The 23,743-nt window shown below is 46.0% G+C and overlaps 1 protein-coding gene across 1 annotated transcript; it reads right to left on the bottom strand.

The window, feature by feature from the left end:
- Nucleotides 1–1,273: 1,273 nt before the first annotated feature.
- Nucleotides 1,274–23,680, bottom strand: LOC128889390 (uncharacterized). The gene is made up of 3 exons (XM_054146978.1): nt 23,216–23,680; nt 10,827–10,932; nt 1,274–6,095 (listed from the first exon to the last, which is right to left on the bottom strand). Exons 2-3 carry the CDS (start codon nt 10,930–10,932, stop codon nt 3,619–3,621), a joined length of 2,583 nt encoding a protein of 860 aa, XP_054002953.1. The 5' UTR covers nt 23,216–23,680; the 3' UTR covers nt 1,274–3,618.
- Between the last annotated feature and the right edge of the window lie 63 nt (nt 23,681–23,743).

The raw sequence follows: 23,743 nt of genomic DNA, 5'->3' as shown, positions 1-23,743 counted from the left end.
GTTCAATCCATGTCTATATTTAGAGGAAAATCTTTGACGTCATCTTGGCATCTGTAGTTATTAATGGTTACCAATTAATTTACTTTCATCCATTTTATCTTCATCAAATCGCTAGGTTCTAGTTTAATCCCTCTCGCGAACTATCTTTTATTTTAACTCGTACCTTCTGATTTCCCTTTCTAAGCGTTCTATTTAAAATAATCTTCAGTTCCCCGCAACGTTTTTCTACAATTGAGCGTCGTGGAAGACGTCTAGGTCGACGGTGGAAACCGTGGAGCGTAAATCGGCCGAGGGGACAAAGTCGGGAGACTACGAGGAGCAAATCGTTAATCATGAAATTAAATTGAATCGGGCCGCGGCGCGGTGGGAACGGAGCTAAGCGAAACCAAATCATTAAGAGGGAAACGACGAAAAAAGAGGGGAGATGTCTCGAGAAGAGAGATACCGGTGCAGTCGGCCCCGGCTTCTACGTGCCGGTAACTTTATTTCGTCGACTTTTTTCTCGGCACGCACGTCGCGGGGCCCCGGACCCCTGTCCTCCACGGGAGATTTATGCTACCGACATTGAAACTAAATTACGCCATAAATTAACCTTAAATTCGTGCTTTCGATGCACCTCGATCCACTCCTCCTGCTCCATCTCGGCTCCCTTCGCCCTTCAACCTCGCCGATCGCTTTTCGCGTCCCTTCACGCATACTTCCCTCCTTGTTCTTTCTTGGTGTCTTTATTCTTAAATTCGCGAATCCTCATAGCCATTTTTAATGGTCCGTTCGTGGACCATCGTCTTTCTCAAGGCCGATGAACGTATCCCTTGATTTTTTTTTTAGGTTTCCAGTGTCACCACTTCGACGCACACGATTCGAAAATCAAAATAAAAGTTACGTAGAATGTTAAGAATATTGCTGGAACGCGTCACCTTTGTCAAACACGTTCGAGGCGCTCGTATCGAAAAAATGGCAATCGATTACACGCCCACTGGATAATTTATCACGAGAACAGCCCCTTGGGAAGCGTCCGCGGGGTCGAAACTGCCGAAACGGTACTTCGTCTCGATTTATCGACTCTAATGATCCTTAATTCTCGCCCTCGACTTCGAATCATCGTCGATTCTTCGCCGTGAAGAGGCCCCCCGCACCTCTGTAATCAACGAATGGAAAGGGTGCAAGTTTCTATTGCCTCGTTTTCGCGATGGAACCTTACTTGATATTGTTTTTAAAATCTAAAATTAACTTCGATCGACGATCGATGGCTGTGCTGACACGTTTAATTGCCGGTAATGCGATAATTTATTGAGAAACGGAAAAATCAACAGAACGTGTGTCCGTCAGGTACAATTATCATATGTAACATAGTACACACCTATAGTACGTACGAAGTCAATGCTCGCAATCTGTCCCGTGTACACGCCGTGCGAATCTACCCTAAGTGCGTGGCACGATGACGAGGCTACTACGCACGAGCAGCGATGGGCCAAATTTAAATTTCGCCCACCTCTGCGCACAAGTGACCGTTCTACGCTCGCGACTCGTTCGTTTTCGTCTTCTTTTCGTTTGTATCGTGTAACTTGGAACACACACGACTCGTGTAGGTGCAGGTATATGTAAATAACGGACGATTGGTGTCGTAGCGCGAACACGGATCGACAGCTACCAATTTCTACGGACAAGGGGAACGGTACAAAGTTGACGTTAGTATAATTACGCGATATGTGTGGTAACTGGTGGATGTAAGACTAGTGTTAATAATATGATGTAAGTCGCATCGAGCATTTCGTTCGTCTAAGAGTAAGTAACGGTGCCGTGCGCCGACAACACGCACTGGAGTTTTCGAATAGACCTACGCTAATTTCGCTATCGTGGAACACAGAGATATGTGGAACGAGGTAAACGTACCGATAGTTGACCATTCTATTAGTCGCGTGCTAAGAGATCGCACGAGTCAAGATGGGATTCAATCGTTTAGCAATTTCTCGCTGGTTTAAGAAATGATCGATCCGATAGGAGTTTATTTCATTTATGGACGAACATCGTTCCCTTAAAAATGTTTCTGTGGTCTCACGGATGGTCAACTGCTGGCACACTTACCTTATCGTTGTTTCTGCGTAGAATCGAGAGAGCATACATGTAATATCGTAGAGTTTCCTCGCGTCGTGGATCAGCATGACGATACAATAAATACGTTGATCGCAATAATTCTTAGCTACTACAATAAATACAATCCTAAGTAGAAGCTCGTCGCTGACGTTCAGCTTCGATAAATATCCACACATGGCCGTCGGCAGAATCGTCGTCGTTCGACTCGTTCGTTTAATGAGAACTCGTTTATTCGATTAATGTATCTGGTCTATAACGTAAAATAGTCGTATCATATACAGAAACAGTACACTTTTTAATAATATACGAACCCTGTCAATTTTATTTGTCCACATATTATTAGAAACGTACCGAGTAAGTCTTCTTCGTCGATTTTTCTAATACTCTGAAATGAAATGAGACAATTCCGAAGGTTGGCCCTCAGCAGGATCGAACACAATCAAATTTCGCCTATCTCTGATGGGTTACACGAGCGAAGGGACGTCGTTTGCGACGACGATCGCGCACGCATCAATTTCCATCGAAAATCACGTTTACCGCGCGTACCCTAAAGAAAGAAGGAGGAATAATGCGTTTGCTGCGCGACCTGCCTGAATTCGTTGAGCAAATCTGCTAGTCCGTCGCAACACGCGACGTATACCTCGTATACGTGTACGTATGCGTATATTTATGTGTGTCTGTGTGTGCGTGCGTGGGTTATGCGTGTGTATGTATACTGGCACATTAGAAATTGGCGCGCTTCTCCCATCGATGATGAGACCGAGGCAGGACTGGTTGATCGCGAACCTGCCACGTTGAGCCTCTACGAAGGTGACTGCGAAATTGGGCGATTAAATAATAAATAACGCGGTGAATGTAAGATTAATAACAGATGTTCGAGGTAAACGCGCCAGTAGTGGACAGGCCTGAAATGAAATTTTCAAATGAATATTATCAGAGATTGCTAGATGTCGGAGGCAAGCTTAAATATCAAATTTTAAATAACAAGACAGTTTGTCTACAAAGACTATTCTTTCATCTCGTATTCATGGTATATCATCCGGCGAAGGAGTCTGCTCAGTCCACTACTGATGCCTCTACCTCAAGGAGCAATCGCTGACACGCGAAACGTATCTCGTTGGCCGCGATTCGACAAGATTCGATCACTCCCGAATGTTTCCCGTGTCCGTGACGTCGGATTCGAATCGCTCCCAGCAGTATCCAACACCAGAAGGTCTCGCAAGTCCTGATCAGTTCTGTAACTTTGCTTGGTCGCGAAGTTTAAAACCAACCAAAGCCTCAAACCCCGTCAGGACCCCCAAGATCTTCCAATATCGAACATAACAAGCGACCCGAAGCTGAACAGTCTCCAAAAGTTTTGCAAGACACTCGAACGTCCAATCACTGTTCACAAGACACTCGCGCGGGTGTTCAGATTCGCGCGTTCGATCGCTCGTCCCGTGTCGCGTTCCAGAATCGACGTCTACCAATCGATTCGCACGGAAGCAACCGCGGGGAAAATGTTTCCAAACGCGAGAACGGGTCTTAGTTGCCATTGATCTCGATCGTCGTCACGGAGTTGGCCTGGTGCTCCTCCTCTGTCGCCGAGGACGAAGGCGACACCGTGAAGCTGCCCAAACCGCTCTCCACGAGGCTCATCAGACTGTCCTGGTGAGCTTGCGCGAGCTTCTCGGCCCTTGCCTTCTCCTCAGCCTTCTTCTTCTCGGCATTCGCGTTGTTAACGTTTATATTCTTTGTGTTCTCCTTGATGAACTGCTCGAACTTCGAGATCTGCCTCTCGGTGACGCCCTCTACGATCTCGTTCTTCTGCATCGGTAGGTCGTGCTTGGTCACGGTAGGCTTGTATGTCTTGACCTTCGAGTGGCCCTGGATAATGAGGTACATAGGCCCACGCAGAGGCTTGGCGGGTTGTTTGTAGTGCGAGAAGATGGGATCCGTGGTAAGGCTTGGTACAGTGGTCACTTGAGGAGCAGTCGTCGCTGGAGGACGCGTCGACTCTTCCCTCTCGTTGGTTAGTATCGATCCCAGGGGGGACTGATTCTTCACCTCCGTGTCCTTGGTGTCCACGACGACGGGTGAATTCTCGGTGGGGCTGGCGGTTGGCAGGAACGGAGTAGGAGTGGTGATCAGAGTCGTCGTGTCAGGTAGGCGAGACCGATGATGATCGAAGGGGTGTTCCTCCGCTCCCATCGCTTGGATGGTCAGAGACGAGGATGCAGGTGGATTAGTGAACCCGATAGCGAAGTCTTGCATCTGCGGGGGTCGGTGCGACTGATCCATGGGCATGGAGGCTGCTCCCATGTGATTCATCATGGGCTTCGCGGGTGGCGCGTGGATGTGGGCCATCGGTGGGAACATGGACATCGGTCCTGGCATTCGAAAACCTAGATTCGGTCGCATACTGCCCAGGAAGTGCATCATGGCGTGGTTGGGCCTGGACTGCGAGTGCATCATGGATTGAAGAGGAGCTTGGGGTGGTCCAAACGCGTGCATCGGGTTAACAGGGAACCTGGAGAGCGGAGGCATACCTGTGGGCTGAGAAACTGGGTGCTGAAGATGGGAGGGAATCATTCTATTAGGGGAAACAGCAGAAGACTGGGGAGACTGGGGATCCTCGTAGAAGACGGGAGAAATTGTCACGGAGTTTCTGACTGGCTGAGGCTGAGCTTTCGGTGCCTTCTCGCTGGACGCTTCGACCTCTATCGTCGAATTCGTTGGTACGCTCGGGGTGGATTGCATCGAGTCTGAACCAGAGACGTTTGGCTTCTTCTCAGAGTAATTTATGGGCATCACCACGGCCACTGGGCCTTTGTTGGCCTTCTGAGACTCGATATCGAGACTGGCAGGTGAGTTAGCAACGACTATGTGCATCTTTTCGGATGACTCCTCGTCCACGTTCTCTTTCACACGTTCTAGAGAGGAATTCGCGGGTGGATGAACGTTTGCAGTGGTTGGTGCGAGTTTTTCAGACGAAGCTTCCTTTTGGCCCATGACCACCTCCTCGTTCTCGTTACTGTCTCCGTCCACGATTATGTTGGCGTTCTGCTTGACCACCACCTCGTGATTCGACGAGGCGGCGACGTGGTGATCGATCTCGTACTGATCGCGAGGGTAGTCCGGAGTCCTCCAGCCGGATTGGCTCGCATCCGAAGTGGTTGGCGTGGACACTGGACCGTTGCTAGGCCATCCACCGGAGAGAGTCTGGGTGGACTGGTAAATCAAATTAGACTTCTCGAAGGAAACGGACGGAGTCGTGATGCTCTCGTATCTCGACTTCGTCGGCTGGGCTGACGAGGAAGCGTAGACGCTCTTGATGGTCTCGATTTGGGAGACCATCGCGCCTTTGTTGGATGGCTTGGACAAGTTCTGCGACTTGGCGGGGGTTTGAGGGGGTGGTGGGTGTTGATTATAGTTCTTCGATGGTATCGCGTAGAACTGGGACTCCTGAATCACTGGTCCTTCTTCCGTTTGGGTGCTGAACTGCTGAGTTGGCTCGGCGAAGCTAACCAGCTTGTCCTTCTGGACCAACGGCGGAGGCAGCATCATCGTGTACGGCTTCGACTTTTGGTTGTAATACGGACTAGGGTAATAGCTAGCTGGCACAGACTGTATCCTGTTCTGGTTCCTGTAGTCGATCGGTCCGTTGCGGAAGTTGGACGTGCGCAAGACTTTCGGAGGTTCCGCGCCAGTGCTGCCAGTGTAGTCGTTTCTGAACGAAACGTCCTGGTTCGACCTGGTGAACTTTGGCCCATCGACGAACTTCAGGAATTGCTCTGGTATCTTGGGACTGGTCTTCTTCGCGGTGACGCCAAGGACTAGGATGTCACGTTTGGTAGACGGCTCGGTGGTGTGGGAGTCTAGCCAGTATTGCACTCTATCGAGAACGGGAGGAACGTAGTCGAAGGTGGGGTTGTTCTTCAGGGGATCTCCGCGACCTAGAGGCGTCCATTCGTCGTAGTCCATTCGGGGCGAAAACACGCGGGGTTTGCTTTCGCTTTGACCTGAAAACAGAAAAGTTCGATTCGTGATTTCTGATGCAACGGCGAAGCGTTCAATAATTGTTGCGCTTGTAAATTTGTTGATGTCTTCCACCGAATTCCACTGACTGCTAATGCTGGAAGGTAAATAAATAGGCAGCATCTGGGATTATGGTGATGCGTGTCACGATTGATTAATTGATTCGAGTTTTATTATACGCTTCCTTCAATTACCAGGCTCACGGATTCGACTGATTTATCGCAGACGTGTTACTAACGTCACGGATTCCCCGATGACCATAAATTTACCGGAACGCGAAACCTGCTAGAATGTGAAAACAGATGAACGAGTGGCCATTTTACGTGATAGCTATAAATTCTCGTCGCGCATCCGTGACGTCTTGAGGTTTCAATTAAACCATTTTCGCCTCTCAACTTTCGGTTAAACGTGTCCAGCGCTTTTGACCAATTGGAATTCGCGGAAGAAACTTACTGGATGTATCAACGTCGTTCCTTAGGTAGTTTTCTTTTAATAAAAGTTGAAATTGATATGTCAGGTAGACTTATTGCTCTATTTTCAGGCCTTCGAAGCTGGATAGATCCCTTATCGCTGGACATGCTGCTTTAGTTTCTATGCTCTGTGACCCTCGTGACACCTGCGAGCTCGACGTACCTTCCACCATGGAAAGTTTAATGGACGTCGGCTGTTCCGTGAAACTTTTAAACGAAGTGCCGTGTACGTAGCCAGTATGGCGACCGCATCGAAACTATACATAATCCAGCCGGGTCGCGAAGTGTGAAATTATTCCCTAATGCTTCGGACCCTGCCAGAGTATCGCGCTAGAAACGGAACACAAAAATAAAACTCCATGCATAGGTAGCCGATACTTTTATTTAACTATTCGCCGTTCGATATGAACAGTCCTTTATTTCTATTTTTTGTTTAAACCAGATAACGCAAGAACTTTTACCGCAACGTTCCCTTCCAATCGTTTCAATGGAATCTGTCGCAAAGGTTTCACGAATATATTTGACCCCTGTAAAAGATTCATGTCGATTATGGCATAATTTCTCTCGTCCATCGACGCCCGAACGTAACGCGTTTATGTTTCGCATGCAGCCTGCGCCGAAGACGTGCGAGCATAAACGATACTCGTCTGCCACGGACACGGTACATATAGTAGAAATAGAAACGTCGCGTCGTCCGACTCGATAATGCTGGAGAAAACGCGAGCTCTCGAGAGCCATTATCGGTAAGCTTCCTCGCGGGATATGGAACGTAAGTGCACGCACACTCGCGTTCGGTGTGTCTGTGGTGCATCTTCATCGACATGCGTTACATGGGTCCTCGTAACAGCGGATACATTAGTTACACTTACGCGAAAAATATAAATACACTGCTCCAAAAGTACCGAAACTAAATTTACCCCAAAATTTCCTAAATATCTCAACATACGCCACCGACAAAAATTTAATTCAAGTATTCGTGGTAACGTCACGTTTTGAATTGAATCTCATTCGCAACATTGTAGATTTATTCAAATATTCGTGGACATTGACGGGATTTAAATTAAAATTTCGTCTGGATGTCAAGGGACTGGGTTCGAGACCGGAAGATCTCGCGTTTTCGTCGACGGAAAATTGTCGTCCAGAGAGGAAAAGTCGCAACGGCTAGGACAGGCTGACAGTTTCTCTATTTTTCCTGCTTCCAGTTTCTCGTTACGAGCATGGACGGACGGATAAATGTTTCATCGGCATGCCGGAGTGGGCCGAGGTTCACCTCACCGGTGTCTCTGAATGTCCCACGGGGACGAAACGGCCTGCAGGCGCCAGTACTCGAGTCGTGTCGCATAAATACACGTGTCATGCGAAACGTACGTGGTGTACGAACACGGTTACTCAGTCGGTGCGCTTTCCTTCTCCCTCTCACTCCCTCTCCCTTTCTCTCTCTCTCTCTCTCTCTCTCTGTCGTTCGCTACGCTGCTCGTTCCATTTGCGCATAATACACGACAATCCTAGCAATATCTCCAGCTACGCGTCAATTCCTATTCACTCTGCGCTTGTCAAATTACTCGAGACACAGTCGCCAAGAATTCAACCTATTTCTAATAGTAGTAACGAGTCTGTCTAATTTGAGGCCTTAAAAATTGGATGCCGCTTTACATTTTTTTAAAGGTGGATTTATTCGACGCATCAATTTCAAATTTTACAAGTAGATTTACATTTCGTGAAGTAGAAATAAGCGATTTCGACGAAGCAGTACCAGCGTGTATCTCATCGCGACGATTTTGAAGCGAACAATCGAGAATTAAAAATGCCAGCGGGCTCTAAAGACGTAGGCGAAAGTGTCGCGGCCGATAGCAGGTGAAGCTCGCTCGCGATAATTGCTCGCCGGTATCGCGTGCACGCTAAAGCAAAGCGCAAGTACATAGAGACGGTAGAACTGTTTTCGAGGGAACTGCTCCATTCGTCGACGACTGAGCAAAGATTCATTAAGGTTAAGAGCTTCGCTGTTCGTGCCGTGTCGTCGAGACGAGGGGAATGAATTTCTTCCGCGTCCCCGATTTATTGTTACGAGTCTTGAACCACTGGGCGTTAAAGGGTACATTGACGCCATCTTAATTACCGTGCTCAATACTTCTTCCGTTTCCTCGATCAGCTTCGCGCCTCTTTCACGACTGCGAGAAACTAGCAGCGAGCTGAAGACTGTACAGTGGCGCTCGAAAATGTTAGGCACCCCATATAGAAATTTAAAGCATATCCGTGAAAAATTGTGGAATAAATAGAACACGCTGTTCCTCTATCTCCTCTAACAAAGGAACAAACGAACGAACGAACGATCTCACTTTCTTCTCATTTTGGCCCGGTCATCTCCTAAAAGACTCCCAACCCGTAATTAAAACCCTCCAACCCTTTCGAACGCGTTTGTATTTCGAAATCCACTTTGCTCCCTTAAGTTTCCCAGACAGTGCAATAGGATACCTAGTTTTAGTAGAGTCTCGACTGTTATTGCGCGCGAACCGTAAAAGATTGCTATCGCTTCCTCTCGCATTTCTCTGACTCCTCTTTTTTTTTTTTGTATTCGGCGAACCTGCGTCGCGACTTCTTTCGACAAACATTTTTAATATTCGGGAAAAACCGAGGAGATCCGTTCCAGAAGACCGTAGAAGCGTGCAGCTGGCACGAATAATACGCGTAGCGAAGCACGGAAGCATATTGAAAGCAAAGTTCGGTGATGCGAGCGCATGCACGCCTTTAAAAGCGTCGCGTTACTTTCTCGTGCTTTTATGTCTGGTTTATGTGCCATTATTTGAAAATGGACTGGCAACAGCGAGTAGTTTGCAGCTATTAGGTGTTCTCGCTCGAAAGTGTGACAAATACACCGACTAAAATGGATTGGATACCTCAGAAATTGAAAATAAGGGCTGAGTTACTATTTGTGGATAAATAGTAAGTAATTCATCGAATGTGCGCGAAGTTACGAGTGTCTTTACTCTGTCAAATGATTATTAATCGTTTGTTCAATTCTTTTGTTTGTTCGTAGGTCCATATTGGAAAAATTTCAAGATCTCGTCGAGATCATGTATTCGAAATTGTCGGAAATTCGAGATCGATATGCACGTTTCGAAATTTTTCGAGATCAAGATCGAGATCGTAGAAATCTCGTCTCGTCTCGTGCGCATCGCTAGTTTGGAGCGAAACGACTGTTCAATTTCTGACAAAACATGAAAAGCATTAAATAGGAGCATAAATGATGAGATAATAATCGAGAGAGAAAACGATCAAAAACAGAATTTCGTCGACGATACGCTGATTTCTAGACCCATGTTTACTCGCGCGCTCTCCCGCTCACTTTCGTGAACAGCGTGTGTATCTGAATTTTAGCACACCCTCTACACACACGTGTAATTATCCCGAACGGCGCGGTACAAGCGCGAATAAAAGCGTTTTCCTACGTTGCATGTGTATCGACACGCGTGAGTATTCTTTTAGCACTGAGCTGAGTGACCTACTGACCCGCCACACACGCTCAGCCACACATGCACGTACGTGCGAGCGTGAGTACACAAAATTTCTCGACGATACGGATACATTTTTACTAAATATCGCGCGGCAGCCGAAAATCTTTTCTGGTAAACTCGCCAGCGCTTTGAATCGAACGGGACAGTCTAAGGAACACGAGACGAATCGATTCGACAACGGAGATGGACTCCTGCATCGAATTTTCCACGTCGAAGAACACGAAATCGTGGAAAATGCATCGAAGCTGGGACAATTCGACGTCCATCGTTTTAACTCAGTATCGAGGTTAATGCAGTTTCGATCGGGTTCAACGATGATCGCAGCAACAGCGATCAGAACTGCGAAACTGTTGGCAGCAACTAGAAATAGTCTCGTAAGAACATATAACACGGTGCTTTTGTCATACGAAGACGCAGAGTTGGCTTGAAGGTCCAGCGATCGTGCCAGTTGAACCCTTTTCCCGCAGCTTCCTGCAGTACGACGATCGAAGTATCCGCAAAGGCTGTCGCAAAGCTAGCCATAAGAGCTGTGGGTGCGCGAACTCGGATATTTTATTGGCTACGTAATCTAACCCTCGACAAGAGGGTCGAAGATTAAAGAGGTCTTTCTCTCGTGGATTGCGAGCAGCTCGACACTGGAATCTCTCCAATATTCAGAGTTTTAAGAAATCAGTTTAATTAGTAGTAAAGCATTTTGCAGAGCTAACGTTTAAAAGCGAAATCGCAGACTCACCAGTCTTATTCTCAATCGTAGACGACACGGCTTGACAAGACGAGCAGCAGACGAGTCCCGCCAAAAGGAGCCACCCGCACAGATCCGCCACTCTTCTCCGTGTCATCTGAAACAGCAAATATTGAATTAAATTCATGGACTTTCTATTGACAGATGTCGCCAGGCTGACGGATTCCAGGCTGATTAACAGATCCTTAGTTGTATGTATTAATTTTACAATTAGGTGTTCCGCGTGTTCGTTTTCGTACTTTGCTCTAGAATCTAATCCGTTTACAAACGAAATAAATAAATAAAATTAAACAATGAAAGATTTTGCAAAGCCTCTTCGGTCACGTTCAGGTGAATCAGTCTTTTATCCGAGCAGAGTTCATTCAGGTACCTGGAAGAGCTCGAACGAATACTCCCGACGTTTGTATGAAGCGACCGGCGATATAGCGTTCGTTCGTGTGTTGCATCGGCGACCGACAAGGTACCCGAATAATCCCAGTCGGGTCGCGACCTATCCGAACCGAGCCACGAATCACGTTCCCACGATCTGGACATCCGCGACGGGCGCATCCTTTTTCGAGAGCGTCGAGAAATCGTTCGTTCGATACCTTTCATCGGCGATCACCCGAGATACGAGCCCGATAACGAGGGAACGCGACTGAATGGACCGAACCGAACCGAGAAAGTGGGAGGATCGATCGAGAAATCGCTACGGGCGGACGTGTTGACTTAGGTTGAGGCTACGATCTACGGAACACGCTCTATTTCCTCGTCGATCTTACGCACCACGATTATTAGATTGCTCGCAGATTAGATTGTTCGGAAATATAAATGGAGCATGATTCTGTCGATTTTTATGCGTTGGGCAGTTGTAGCATAGAGTGGTGGGAAAACCTTCGTGTATGTGCAGTATACTGTTATTTTCGTATGGTTGATAATTGCGAGATTTTCAGAGGCCGCGAATTATAAATTGCACCTGATGCATTTGGGAAGGAAAAAGAGTATATAAAATTTGAGTCATACTGAGAAACTAACAAGAGAGTAGAAAGCATTAAAATAGAAAGAAACAGGAAGATATACGTGTAAATAAATAAAGGGATTAGATGTAATTGCAGTGAAGTTATCGGTCTGATCGCAAGGCCAAAGAGAATCGGTCGGCCGAGCGAACTCACTCTCGCTAACCATGAAAATTGTACGTCCGCTATCCTGATATACGAGTTAGCTAGAAACGAGAGTTTACCGTGTTATAGAAATTGATACTACCTACGGATAATTGTAGAACTAATTAGCGTTGTCGCATCGATGCCGATTAGCACGGAAATTATCTGCTTGCACGGTCCCATGAATCACTAGGGACTTGTCAGCGGAGATAAGATACTAATAGATTATCAGTCGACCGTTTCGTGAATTGCCAACGATCGACACGCACCCAAGGTTATTTATACGTGAAACTGGCAATTGGAAATTTACACGCTTATCCCGTTTACATTGCGCAGGTTTCCCATGTATTAGACATTTTCGAGCAAACACGATTAACGCGTGAACTCGATCTTATCGAGCAGTCGAATCCACCAGAGGAAACGTTTCGTTTCTCATGATCGAGAATTCTGTAACAATGCCTTCGGGTCACAGACTCGATAAAAAAAAAAAACATTTCATTTCTCAGGGATATCGTAAACATGAATTCACATTCTCAAACGCCCTCGTAAAATGCACAAGCATTTCCTATTCGCAACGAGTCGTAAAAAAAGAATTGCCTTTAAAAAGTTTGTACGGGCAAGGACTAAATATATACAAGGTTAAAGAAATCGATTAATAAATTCTAAGAAAGGGGATCGGCCAGGTGGGCTAGAAGTTTGGAATTCCCAGACGCGCGGACGTCGTCCGTAAAATCGAATCGAAAATTGTCGATCGACAGCAATACTTTCACCCAGGACACGCGCGAATCAGTTTGCCGACGCGCAAGGGTCACGTTCGACGAATCGCCTTCGCCCGTGCGCACGGCTCTGCTGATTTCTATTTGTCGATAACAGCCTCCTTAGTAAACGTGAATTAAGACGAATATCTCTCGAGCCGTCAGAATTTCGAGAGACCGAGACCGGTCGTCTCTGAAATCTCTAAAATTGTCTTTGCTCTTTACGCGACGATTACGTTTATGATGTTCGTAGAATCGATGAACAATCAAGCTCGTGAACAATCAAGTCTGACGAAAGAGCGTGGCGAGTGAGCCAAGGATGCGCGGGTGATTCTTGGATGGCACGGAAAGCGGGTCGAACGAGGGGATGCTCGTTCGTACGGGCTTCGGAAAGCCTGCTGGAAGCGGTTTCCATCGTGCGTATTTGCACGTGGGACCGAGGCGTATCGAGAGACGGACACGTGCTAACGGTAGACGATGCTTCGGGCGCCGATCTCCTCTCTCTGGAGTAAGATTCCCAAAGAAAGAACCGTGGTCGGCATGGACGAGCGAGCAAAGAATGCCGCCTTCTGCGAGGTCGCCACCAAATTCGGCGAGATGCGACCTTGAAGTTTTGGAAAACAGAGGAGAACGTTCATCTTGAAGTTTTCCAACCCCGTCGCGGAAGCAAATTAGAAGAAGGGGATGGAAGACATACTCTTTTTGTTGGTACGATGGAAAGAAGATTAGACGAACCTTATTCAGATTGTAGAGTTATAGAGACTTCTATGGCGTACTCTAATCTTGAGTTCTAGTTAAGTTTATACGTAGGTGAAATTGATTTTCGTAAGCAATTATCGACGGAAAGCACAGTTGAAGAGAAGTAATAATTTCCATGTATTTTGATTGAAGATGATACCGGTTTATATATCGGTCACTGATTAACGAACTCATGCCATGGGCCACCAACAGTATTCTAATTGCTCGATCGAACGACTAAAAACTAGAAGAGTGCTCCAGATGGTGTTCAAACGGCCTGTACCTCTATATCAGGTGGGCTTTGCAATATCAATTCGTTCTAATTCTACAATTTGCCAAGCGTGGCTTACGGTCGAGAGATCGAATATTGCTAATCTTGGTAAAAGCTTCGCGAGCAAATATTTTCTCACGGACGGATAGAAACGTTCGAAGGGGAATACGCCGGCAGTCGCCAGACCTCGTGTACCGAAACTCGCCCGTAGCTTTCCTAAAAGTCACGTTGGGAAATTTATGTCAATTTCCACGACCCCTACCGCCTCCCCGCACCTTGAATATTTGTTGCCTACTCAGCGGAGTCGTATTTCTACTTAACTATTATTTATGGACGCGAGGCTAGGACGCCCGGAGGATATCGGAGGAAAACAGGAAGACCGGAGAAAGTAGACGCAAAAATTGGCGGCGCTAACTTCGTCGATAACGCGTGAATCGACTACGAGTCGAACGTTCTTCGGCAATTATTGCGTCCCAAAGGTTAGGGAACCGGGACGTTCGCGTGTGTACTCGCATGCACGCGACGAATTATGAGTCGTGAAGTCGAATTAAAATAGTTTATACAAGCATTCTGCTGTTTAAAGTGCTCTAAAATGAATTTCTTTGCGACTCATCAATAACTACTACCTTTTGACTAATCTAGTTTGACGATAATTTTAAATTGTTGCCTAGAAGAGAGTTTTGCTCCACTCTAATAATAAGCAGAGGAATTTTTCAGCCGTTGTTTTGTCTCATCCGGCTACAGCGAATTGTTACAGGAACGAGTTCGCGTATTATTCACGGTGCCAATCGATGAGAAGAAACGAGGTTGCAACAAAAAGCGACGACGAGCGTGTTCGCGTATCTCCTCGTCACGACTAGCCACGCACCAATATGTAATTACGGTTTACATCGTTAGAAAGTTATTGTCGGCTCGTGGATCGCTTGTTCTCGATCGTTTTGCCCCCGAATAGATCTAGACTCGCGGACCATCCAACGATGTTTCTGCATTCGCGCTCCGAAGGAAACTGCGAACACGTTCGCTCGTTAACTAACCGACCACGTGCCTCTGCCTGGCGAATAAACTAACTACGACGGGCAGCGAGCACTTGGATAGCCGACAGATGTAAGTACGAGTGCATCGAACAGATAAAGCTCCATTAACGTTTACAACTCTGGTATAAGCTCACTCGGAGTGGAAGATTTACGAGAATTGTACGAATACTGGGATGTTAACTAATAAATCTAATAAAGCTGGCGTTGGAAAAGAAGGTTAGCACATAGAGATATATAAATGGACGTGTCGAACGAAAGCGGAAGCCGCAGCGTCGATTGTGCCAGACGAATCGAAATTAAGGTCGCCCGAATTTACGGTTCCGTACACGCGAGACATCTTACGTAACAGCTCTTCGTTGGAATCGAGACACGCCCGATGGTGCACAGAGTCCAGCAGTGTAGCAGCTCGCTGGTACCTCAAAAATTGGAGGAATTGTCTCTTACAAATGCTAGAGAGATGAGGAAAGCTCAACAAATTTAAGAATTCTAGGGTTAACGGATGAGTGGATTCGCTGGTTATTTTCAAGAATCAAGGCGCCACGACTGTTTTGGCGCGTGGCGAGCAGGTAAACTAGTGGCGCCACGTGTTAACACCGATATGACATCTAAATCAGGGACAAATCTTGAGAGCAGGCGTATGTAATCTTGACCTTTCTTTTTTTTTGTAATTTCATACCCCCTAAAGGATGATTACCTCTATCGCCACCACTATCAAAGTTAGACGATCTTCTACTCTGTTATTTCTCGAAATTGAAGGCATCAAGCTTCAAGATTTACCTATCGTCCAGGGCCTAAAACGTGACGTACCCCCTCGAGGTAAGTTTTGGTCGGGCGGGGGACAGGGATCGAGACGAAAACCGGAGCGGGAAGAAACGCGCGGCGCGAACGGCCCTGAGATCGAGGTTGGATCGCGAGACAGCGTGGCCCCATGGTTTTCACTTTATCTCTCTCCTGCGGACCACACATGGTTATGGTGCGCGCGTCACCAAACGTTCGAACACACGCAGAATCCTTGTCTTCGCGCGTGTGTGCGCTGAGAGTATCCGCGCGCACGACCGACACGAGATCCTCTCAGACTATATGGTGATGGGAATTAATGATCGACGTTAACCGTCGGCTTATGCCACAGGTTTCCGGGAAACGAAACGCTCGCGTATCGAACGAAAGTGGTCCCTCGATTTCCTCGCTGCCCAACATCACCAATGATCGAGGTTAATAGCCTGAACGAGGACGTTGCGCCTAACGTTCTCCGGTCCTCGTGCTGGCTCGATGCACGGATTTTTGGATTTTTGCGTGTTCGCTACTTTTTCGCTCAGTGGGCTTTAGGTCTGTCCTTTTTGCCCTATGGACTCCATTAATCCGAAGAAACCCTCTCTACTTGATCTTTTCCATCGCGGTAATCAAAGAATTTCTTGGCTTGGAGTCGGAACGGTTAAAAATGCGTCGAGGAAATCTCGACGGTGGTCCGAATAGACCGCGGCGGAAGAAACAGCTGTTCTTTTCATCGAAAGGAGAAACCTTTAACGAGTCATCGGCAAAGAGGGCCGCGGGGGGGCCCGTGGCCCCAAAACGAAACCGGCCTATATTAGCTAAGAAGGCGTATTACGTATGCAGGCCGTTCGGTCTCGCCACCGCTCCTTTTCTCGCGTGCGATGAAATTTTCATCGTGGCTCGGGCCTTACGGGACATACACTCATGCGAAACAGCGACGACGCTCAGTCCCACGAATCTTCGTCGGCTGGGCCCAAGCGACGCGGCATAGCGCGAGCAATAAGAGGCCCCGCAAAAGCGAGAAAAAGTAGTCGGTCCGGCGGAGACTTGGGCCCGTCAAGACGTCGAGATAAGCCGTGGACAGTTCGATCCGAGAAATCGATTCTCGGCTTGTCGTTACTTAACGTTAACAGCGATTGCGCTTGTAACGCGACAACAGAAAAATACGGATCGAATTAATGACGCGAACAAGCACCGACGACGGAACTCACCACGCTCCTCCGTTCTTTTGCGCTTCTTTTCATCCGTTGGCTCCTTTCGCTCGCGGAGAGGGCTTGGAAATTTTGCTTCCTTGAATAATCGGCGTCTTTTTTAATTAAATTTGAAAGGAATACAAATTAAGCGATCTGATAAGAAGAATAATACGCGAATGAAATTTGCGATCTTTCAACGTAGCCTAAAAAATATTGCAAAAGCAACGAAATGTAAAACGGGGAAATAGATAGACGGGGAACTGCACGATTCATGTTATACGACATACGCGCGCTGATGGCCAAACAGGAACCAGCGATGCGTATACTTTCTCAATCACTTGCACGTGTGCGCGCGAAATTCAAACGATTACGTAACATCTGCATTGCACGCTTTAACGAAGTTTGCTGCGCACACGGTTGTTCGAGGGTATCTTCGTTTCGCTAACTCATCCGTTCGGTGTTTTTCGGGTGGAATTTGGGTACGGATGTTTGCACGCGTATGCGAAATTGCATTTCCTCTCGGTCGGTTCCGCAAAATGTAGCAAATAATTTTTGAATTTATTGCCAACGAAGAATTATACGGAGATAAATGCTACTATACTTCCCTGTTTTCTGCTGCTTTGGAATTAATAATTTTGTTCTATCGAATCGTGGCATTGTTTCTGAACAGTACTCGGAAGAATCGTAATTTACAGCAACTAAAACAAGAGAGTATAGCGATTTCCTACGGTTGGCAAGGATTTCCTGTACATACTTCTGTCGGAATCGTGTCCCGAATAGGGGTCACACGATTTACATGTGTTCGCTTCTTACATCGATGAGAATTTCTCCATTTCTTTTCTAGGTGGTCTTCCACCTGATCGGAGAAATGACGAAAGTTATGGGCTCCCGTGGACGGCATCAATCCCATGAAATAAATTATACCAGCTAGACAGAGATACACGTTAACCGCTTAACGCTCTAACCCGAGTATACTGGGGTTCATGCATATTGCATTTTTTTCGCCGACCCGAGTCAAGCGCGGTATTTGAAAGTGTAACCGATAAAAGAACTACAGAAAACACTGACTTTTGAAACAACTACAAACACACTGACCGAACTATTTAAAAAAAAAAGAAAAAAACACGAAAATTTAACACAGTACTTTCGCTGTATTTTTAAGTGTTTGTACACACTTTTCCTCGAGCCACATTTGCAACCTGCTGGAATACTGAAATGTTGCATACAGTCTCATCCCGTGTGACAGTTTGAGATATCAAAATTTGAATGTTTTTGATTAGGTATTAGTTCTTCGACTCGACCGACTGGCTCACTTCAAAGCGCTGCCGCATGCGCGTCGATGCAAACTTACATTTCTCATTGTTAAAGAATTAAGGACATCTATACGGAGTTATAAACTCATTCGCAGTCTCTTTCGATCGATCCTCGCTCGTGCGAATTCCTCTTTTGAACTTACACCCCGCGTTTCGATATCAAACATTTAATTTCTGACACGGATTCCGAGCTGCGACAGCGATATCCTCTAAAAAAGAAAACGATTAATCTTCCACCGATCGGACGCTGTTTCCCACGATACATAGAGCATTTTGTTGTGAGCGCAACGTCCATGAATATTTATTCAAACAAATACGACAGGTGCTACGATCGAAATGATTAATAGTTGACGGATCGCGACGGTCAACGTTTGCAACGTAGAAACGTAGAGGTAATTAAAATCATTAATAACCGAACAAACATTTTCTATCCTGTTATATTCTTATGCCAAGTAATACAATCAGATACTTTTAGAACGAGTAACATAATAGAATAAAACGACTTGTTATTTTAGAAATGAGGCCAGACGAGTAAACCACCCCCCAGATTAGAGGTAACGGAATCTAAATGAAATTCGTATTTTATTCATCGCGAATATTCGATCATTTTAGCGAGGATTAACGAAGAGGTTAACGTTCGTTCAAATGTAAATATAGAAAAATGCAAGCTCCATGACACCCGATCGGATCGATATTGAACGATCCAACCAATCACCGGGATTGCAGATAATTCTGGACCGCGGTGTTCGGAAATGGATCGTTCAGAAATAAACGCAAGCGCGTCCAGGACTACGCGAAATTGTCAATTTAGCTGCGTTGGAGTTGCGGTCGCACCGACGCCATATTCCGTTTCATTTCCATATACAATTTTCGTCTGAGTGTAGCACACTTCTGGGATAATTGCACGCCCCGTAATATCTATCTGGTATCGTTTGAGAACTCGTTACAGCGATATTAGGTTATCATTAGCTCCCCCGATACTTAATTGTCCCTTAGAGAGCGCTGCAAATTCTTCGCGCAGCAAGTGACTTCGGAAATAATACGGTCGTCGATTAAAATTCCACCTCTAACACAGTTTCGTAGCACTTCTGCTAACTTCAATCAAGATATTAAATATTCAAATTATCACAAATTGGAGAAGGTGTGACTGATAAGACAGTCAATGACGAAGGTCCAAAGTGAAAGGAAGACAAATGGTGTTTCAATAATATGTTTTAATAAACACGCGTGTAACCCTCGAAACGTCCGTCGTATAATTCGTCAAAATGCTTGACGTACGAGTCACTTAAGAGTAAACAACCAAAAATATCGTCAGAACGACAAGTTTGCAAACTTTGCCTACAGTTCTGATACATTGATGAATTTTTGTCGATGGACTGGACCCGCTCGACCCGCTCATAGCGCTGACGAAAATCGATCGATGCACCCGATGACCTCTTGACCGAATATTTACCGATTCTCGTAAAACGTACGAGTCCCTCGAGCCGAGCCCCGTATATCGCGTGTCCTCGATAATTGCTTCGCGGCTGCGAGCTCGCTAATTGCTCCGCCGAAGGGCGCCAGAAGACGAACGTTCCCATAGAAATGAGAAATCCGAATGAAAACGTCGCACGCCTCCTCGGTCAACATCGACTCGAGAAATCCTCAAGACGTACCACCGAGTCGAAAAAAGTTTGCTTCAGAAAGTTCGCGTTGAAATAAATTACATTCATTTTATTCAATGTTCCTGTTCACCATTTTTCTGTTCATTTTAAGTGAGAACTGTCTGTTTCATCGCTGTTTCTAAAAAACATTTTTCTATCAACGCGATGAGAAAGGTTGGAAGCGATGAATCGCCGGTGATCGACGGAAAATGGCGGTTCGATGAAAAAACAATGGCTGGTGGACTCGGAGGCGCGATAAAACACTCTCGCGACGCGATTGGTCCCGGCGAAATTGCATCCGGTCGCGAGTCGTGTATCCGCGGATCGTTGGATCCGTTGCAATTCTTCTTGCGACAATCGCTCTTCGACAACTCCACTCTCATTCTTCGATGACTGCTTCGAACTACGATCTATCAAAATTAATCGCTGACGCTTTGTCTGCTATTTCAATTGCGCACAATTTGCATGGAATGAGTATTATCTTTTGCAGTGGCTTTCAGTTTATAATATTCGTGCACAAGTATTAATTCGTCCAAACGAACAACTTATTAATAAAATATAGAGGCTGGAGGCTTGACGGACACCGCGAAGGGTTAAACGGGGCCCGAGTTCGATCGTTTCGTGCGTTGAAAGAAAAAAGAAACAAGAGCGCGACAACGGGACAAGAGTGCCCTTCCTCTTCGGCGAACTTCCCTTTGGATTTATGAATGCTGTTCGCTGCAAAGGGACCATGCTCGTTTCCTGGTTGTAAAGGGAGATATATGAACCTTATGGGACACCGTACATTAAACCGGGAACAGTCTGTGTCTGCGCGTTGCACGTATTACGTACCGTCGCGTCGTGCCGAAAGGGTACAAAGTTATCTCGACCGCAATTCGGTGGTGCGATCGCGCGCTGAAATATATTTTTTGACGCTCTTCGACGCATCAAACCGGAAGAGCACGATGTATCCCGTGTCTGCGTGCCACGAGAAATATCAACAGAGCTTTTCGAATGTTGGCAACGATATAAATTGCATTTGCGAAATAGAGGATTCGAGTTCTAGCTTACTCGAATAAATATATAATTCAATGTAATCGGAGTCTTAACGAAGAGTGTATGTCTGTAGGATGTGTAGATACGTGAAATATTCAAATATAATGCTTCCAAACATTGATTTCTACATGAAATATCGCTCGAGGAAAAATGGCTAGCGCGAAGGGTTGGTATATATCGCGAAAATCGGCATGAATTCCCTGGCGAGGAAGACGCACAGTGGTTTCCCGCAGCCTAGCGAAACAGTAGGGAAACGAAAGTTTGGCACTCTTCCTGAATGCCGATGAAACAGATGCAATTTCGTGAGCGCGAAGAGTTGGGCGGGATTGGATACAAGGAGGGTATTGCGGAATAGGAAAGGGGGAAAAGGTGGCGACCCAGTTCGAATAGTTTCTATATATGTTATCCGCGAACGTCGTTTAGGCTGATCCGCATGAAAGAGCTGATATTAGTAAAAGCTTTGCCAAGTTGATGTCGCGGTTTGTGTCGCGAGCCATTCTGTCATAAAGGAAACTTTTGCGCATTGTGTAAAGCGACGTGTTTCAATCGCGACGTGGTTTTCTCGCCGTGAAAATTGCGAACAAACTCCCACGATGAATCGTTCGACACTTAGAAAAATGTACAGGGTGTCCTGCGAATCGCAAAGCAAACAGGGACCGATTTCTCGTCCAAACGTGAATCGACAATTTGGAATAAAATTTTATTTTATAAAGGAAAAATTTCTTCTTCGAACGGGAATGCTGAAAATATTTTGTAATTAAAATTAAATTAAAATCGATTACCTCGAGAACGGAGCCTCTATTTATTAAATATTTACTCCATAAATTACATTTTCGAAATGCGCGATATTTTTTTAGGGTACCCTGATGCTTCTGCCAAATTACGCTGCGAACCATTTTCACGGTTCAACGAAGAGTGGGGAAAACCGTGTCGAGGTTCTACGCGAATTTCCCCCTGATAACTCCGAGCCAGCAGCGAGTGCACGCGTTGGTGCGATTAATGCCAATCAAGGGGCGATTTCGCGTTCTGAATTCGAGATCGCGTTAACGCGAGAAATCAATAGGCCCGCAAACCGAGTCGATTAAAGATGCACGAGGGAACGGAAACCGCAAATCGTGAAACGCTGCGCAAGCCTTTCGATCTGAATAGCCGATAACTAGAATTCCACGACAGGCTGCCCCATTCTGCATTCCTGACGCGGCGCGTTGCTAAAATTTCCAACGGCGCTTCTGCCCTCTTTGAACAACCGTCGCTTAACACCTTAACCCCTTTGTTTATTCATATTTACTTGCGAGTGAGTCACTGCCAGCTAACGATGCTTTTCGTGTTCGTTTAATCAACAACTAACGCAAAGGGTTAATGGGACGCATTGGTGTGAGCTCATTCTCGCTTGCGCAAAATATAGGGTGATTGTAGAAACTGGGGCAGGCTGCATCTCTATTCCATAAAAAAAAGGTGAGCTGTTAAAGAAAAGTGCAACTACATCGTCGCGCAAAAAAAGTTGCACCATAAAAGTTGTTATTATTCAAATACTAAACCGAAGAAAGAAAGTTGGGACTCGAATTAAAGAAAAACAAGGTCTTTCAGCTTTTTAAGGCGAAAGATGATCGCGAAATTCATTTTTCTCGATCAGGTCTCCACTTTCTCGTTACCAACTCTGTGTCAAACTTTTTGTACGCAAATCACTCGCGCAATTAATACTTTCAACGGATCGAATACAAACGAGAGTTCTTCCATTTGTTTCACAACTTTCATCCGTAGCATGACGGACGCTTGATAATATAGGGTCACCTTTTGCCAGTGCTCGATCGAACAAAATTATTTTCTATATTGTACCCGTCGATTTCTCACATCTCTGACACTGTAAAAATAAACAGACCGAGAGACAAAAGGAGGTACACTTTGCAACAAAGTATCTTGAAGACAACGGTAATCTATACCGACACAAGTACTCAAGATAGACGTTAATGATCTAAAGATCGGAATTATATAACTTGATTTTAAAACGACACGTCAAAAATTGTTTAATAGAAGATGATTTACATCCGTTATCGATCACACACACTTTGTAATTGGACCTGCATCTAAGACCATGACTGATGGATGCATCCTTGAGCTTCGAAACTCTTCTAATTCAACTATCGTTACGTGGAATCACGCTTCGTTCTGATGGTATAAAAGTGATTCTGAGAAAGTGATGGACCAAGTGGCGATCAATTGCTGTCGAGGTTGCCCTACACTCGCAAACATCAAATCTAAGGATCACCATTGGAAAATTGAAAACCAGTCATCGATCACCCGAACTCATCAAATGGAAATACAATTAAGATCGTAGCAGATAAGCCGATCGTATCAAGACTCCACTGAATCAACTATCGAACTATCGAGCATGAAAAAATGAAGATCAAGCATAAATACGACGATCATGGATCCTCCCGTTGCAGCCTTCAAATCTAAACAACGTCGCAAAAATAAAAAAAAAACTCACCGTGATCCTGACGAATCCTTTCCCTGATAAGCTCACTTTTTTTCGAAGCGACAGTTGGCTTTATCGACGCGTCCTAAACCGTTGACAGCGACGGGTTTTCGTCCACGAGCATAGTTTCCTCTTCTATTGTTTTGCCCTCGAACGGACCGCGGTAAACAACTGCAGAGGAGCGTTCAGAGGAAGAATCCTCCGTGAAACTTGCCCGTCGGGCACGGGTGTCGGGAGCACGCGAATTACTATCGCGAGATGGATGGATCGATCGATCGAGGCGGGATTTATAATCGAAGAAGCGCAAGATAGGGTCTCCGTGAATCTGGTTGGCGAAAGCTCCGTTTCGCTCGGAGCACAGTGGAGAACTGAGCGAAGTGCCGGCCGGTCGAGCAACCAGGCGGGCTTTTCCAACCGGCTTAACCAATCGCGACTTCCCTCTTGTCCCACGTGTCTCTTTCTCCTTTCCATCACCCTCTCGGCTCCTATTTGCCGCTCTCCGCGGAATTGTCACTCCGCTTGAATCGGATGCATCCCCCT

This window comes from Hylaeus anthracinus, unplaced genomic scaffold, assembly GCF_026225885.1.
Source record: "Hylaeus anthracinus isolate JK02 unplaced genomic scaffold, UHH_iyHylAnth1.0_haploid 11997, whole genome shotgun sequence".
Lineage (NCBI taxonomy): Eukaryota > Metazoa > Arthropoda > Insecta > Hymenoptera > Colletidae > Hylaeus > Hylaeus anthracinus.
Note: the sequence above shows the minus strand (reverse complement) of the source record. Positions and strands in the feature narration are given on the sequence as shown.

Coding starts and splice junctions, on each gene's coding strand:
- LOC128889390 (XM_054146978.1), bottom strand. CDS start 10,932: ATGACACGGAGAAGAGTGGCGGATCTGTGCGGGTGGCTCCTTTTGGCG. Junction 6,096..10,826: donor TACGATTGAGAATAAGACTG/GTGAGTCTGCGA, acceptor TTCTGTTTTCAG/GTCAAAGCGAAAGCAAACCC.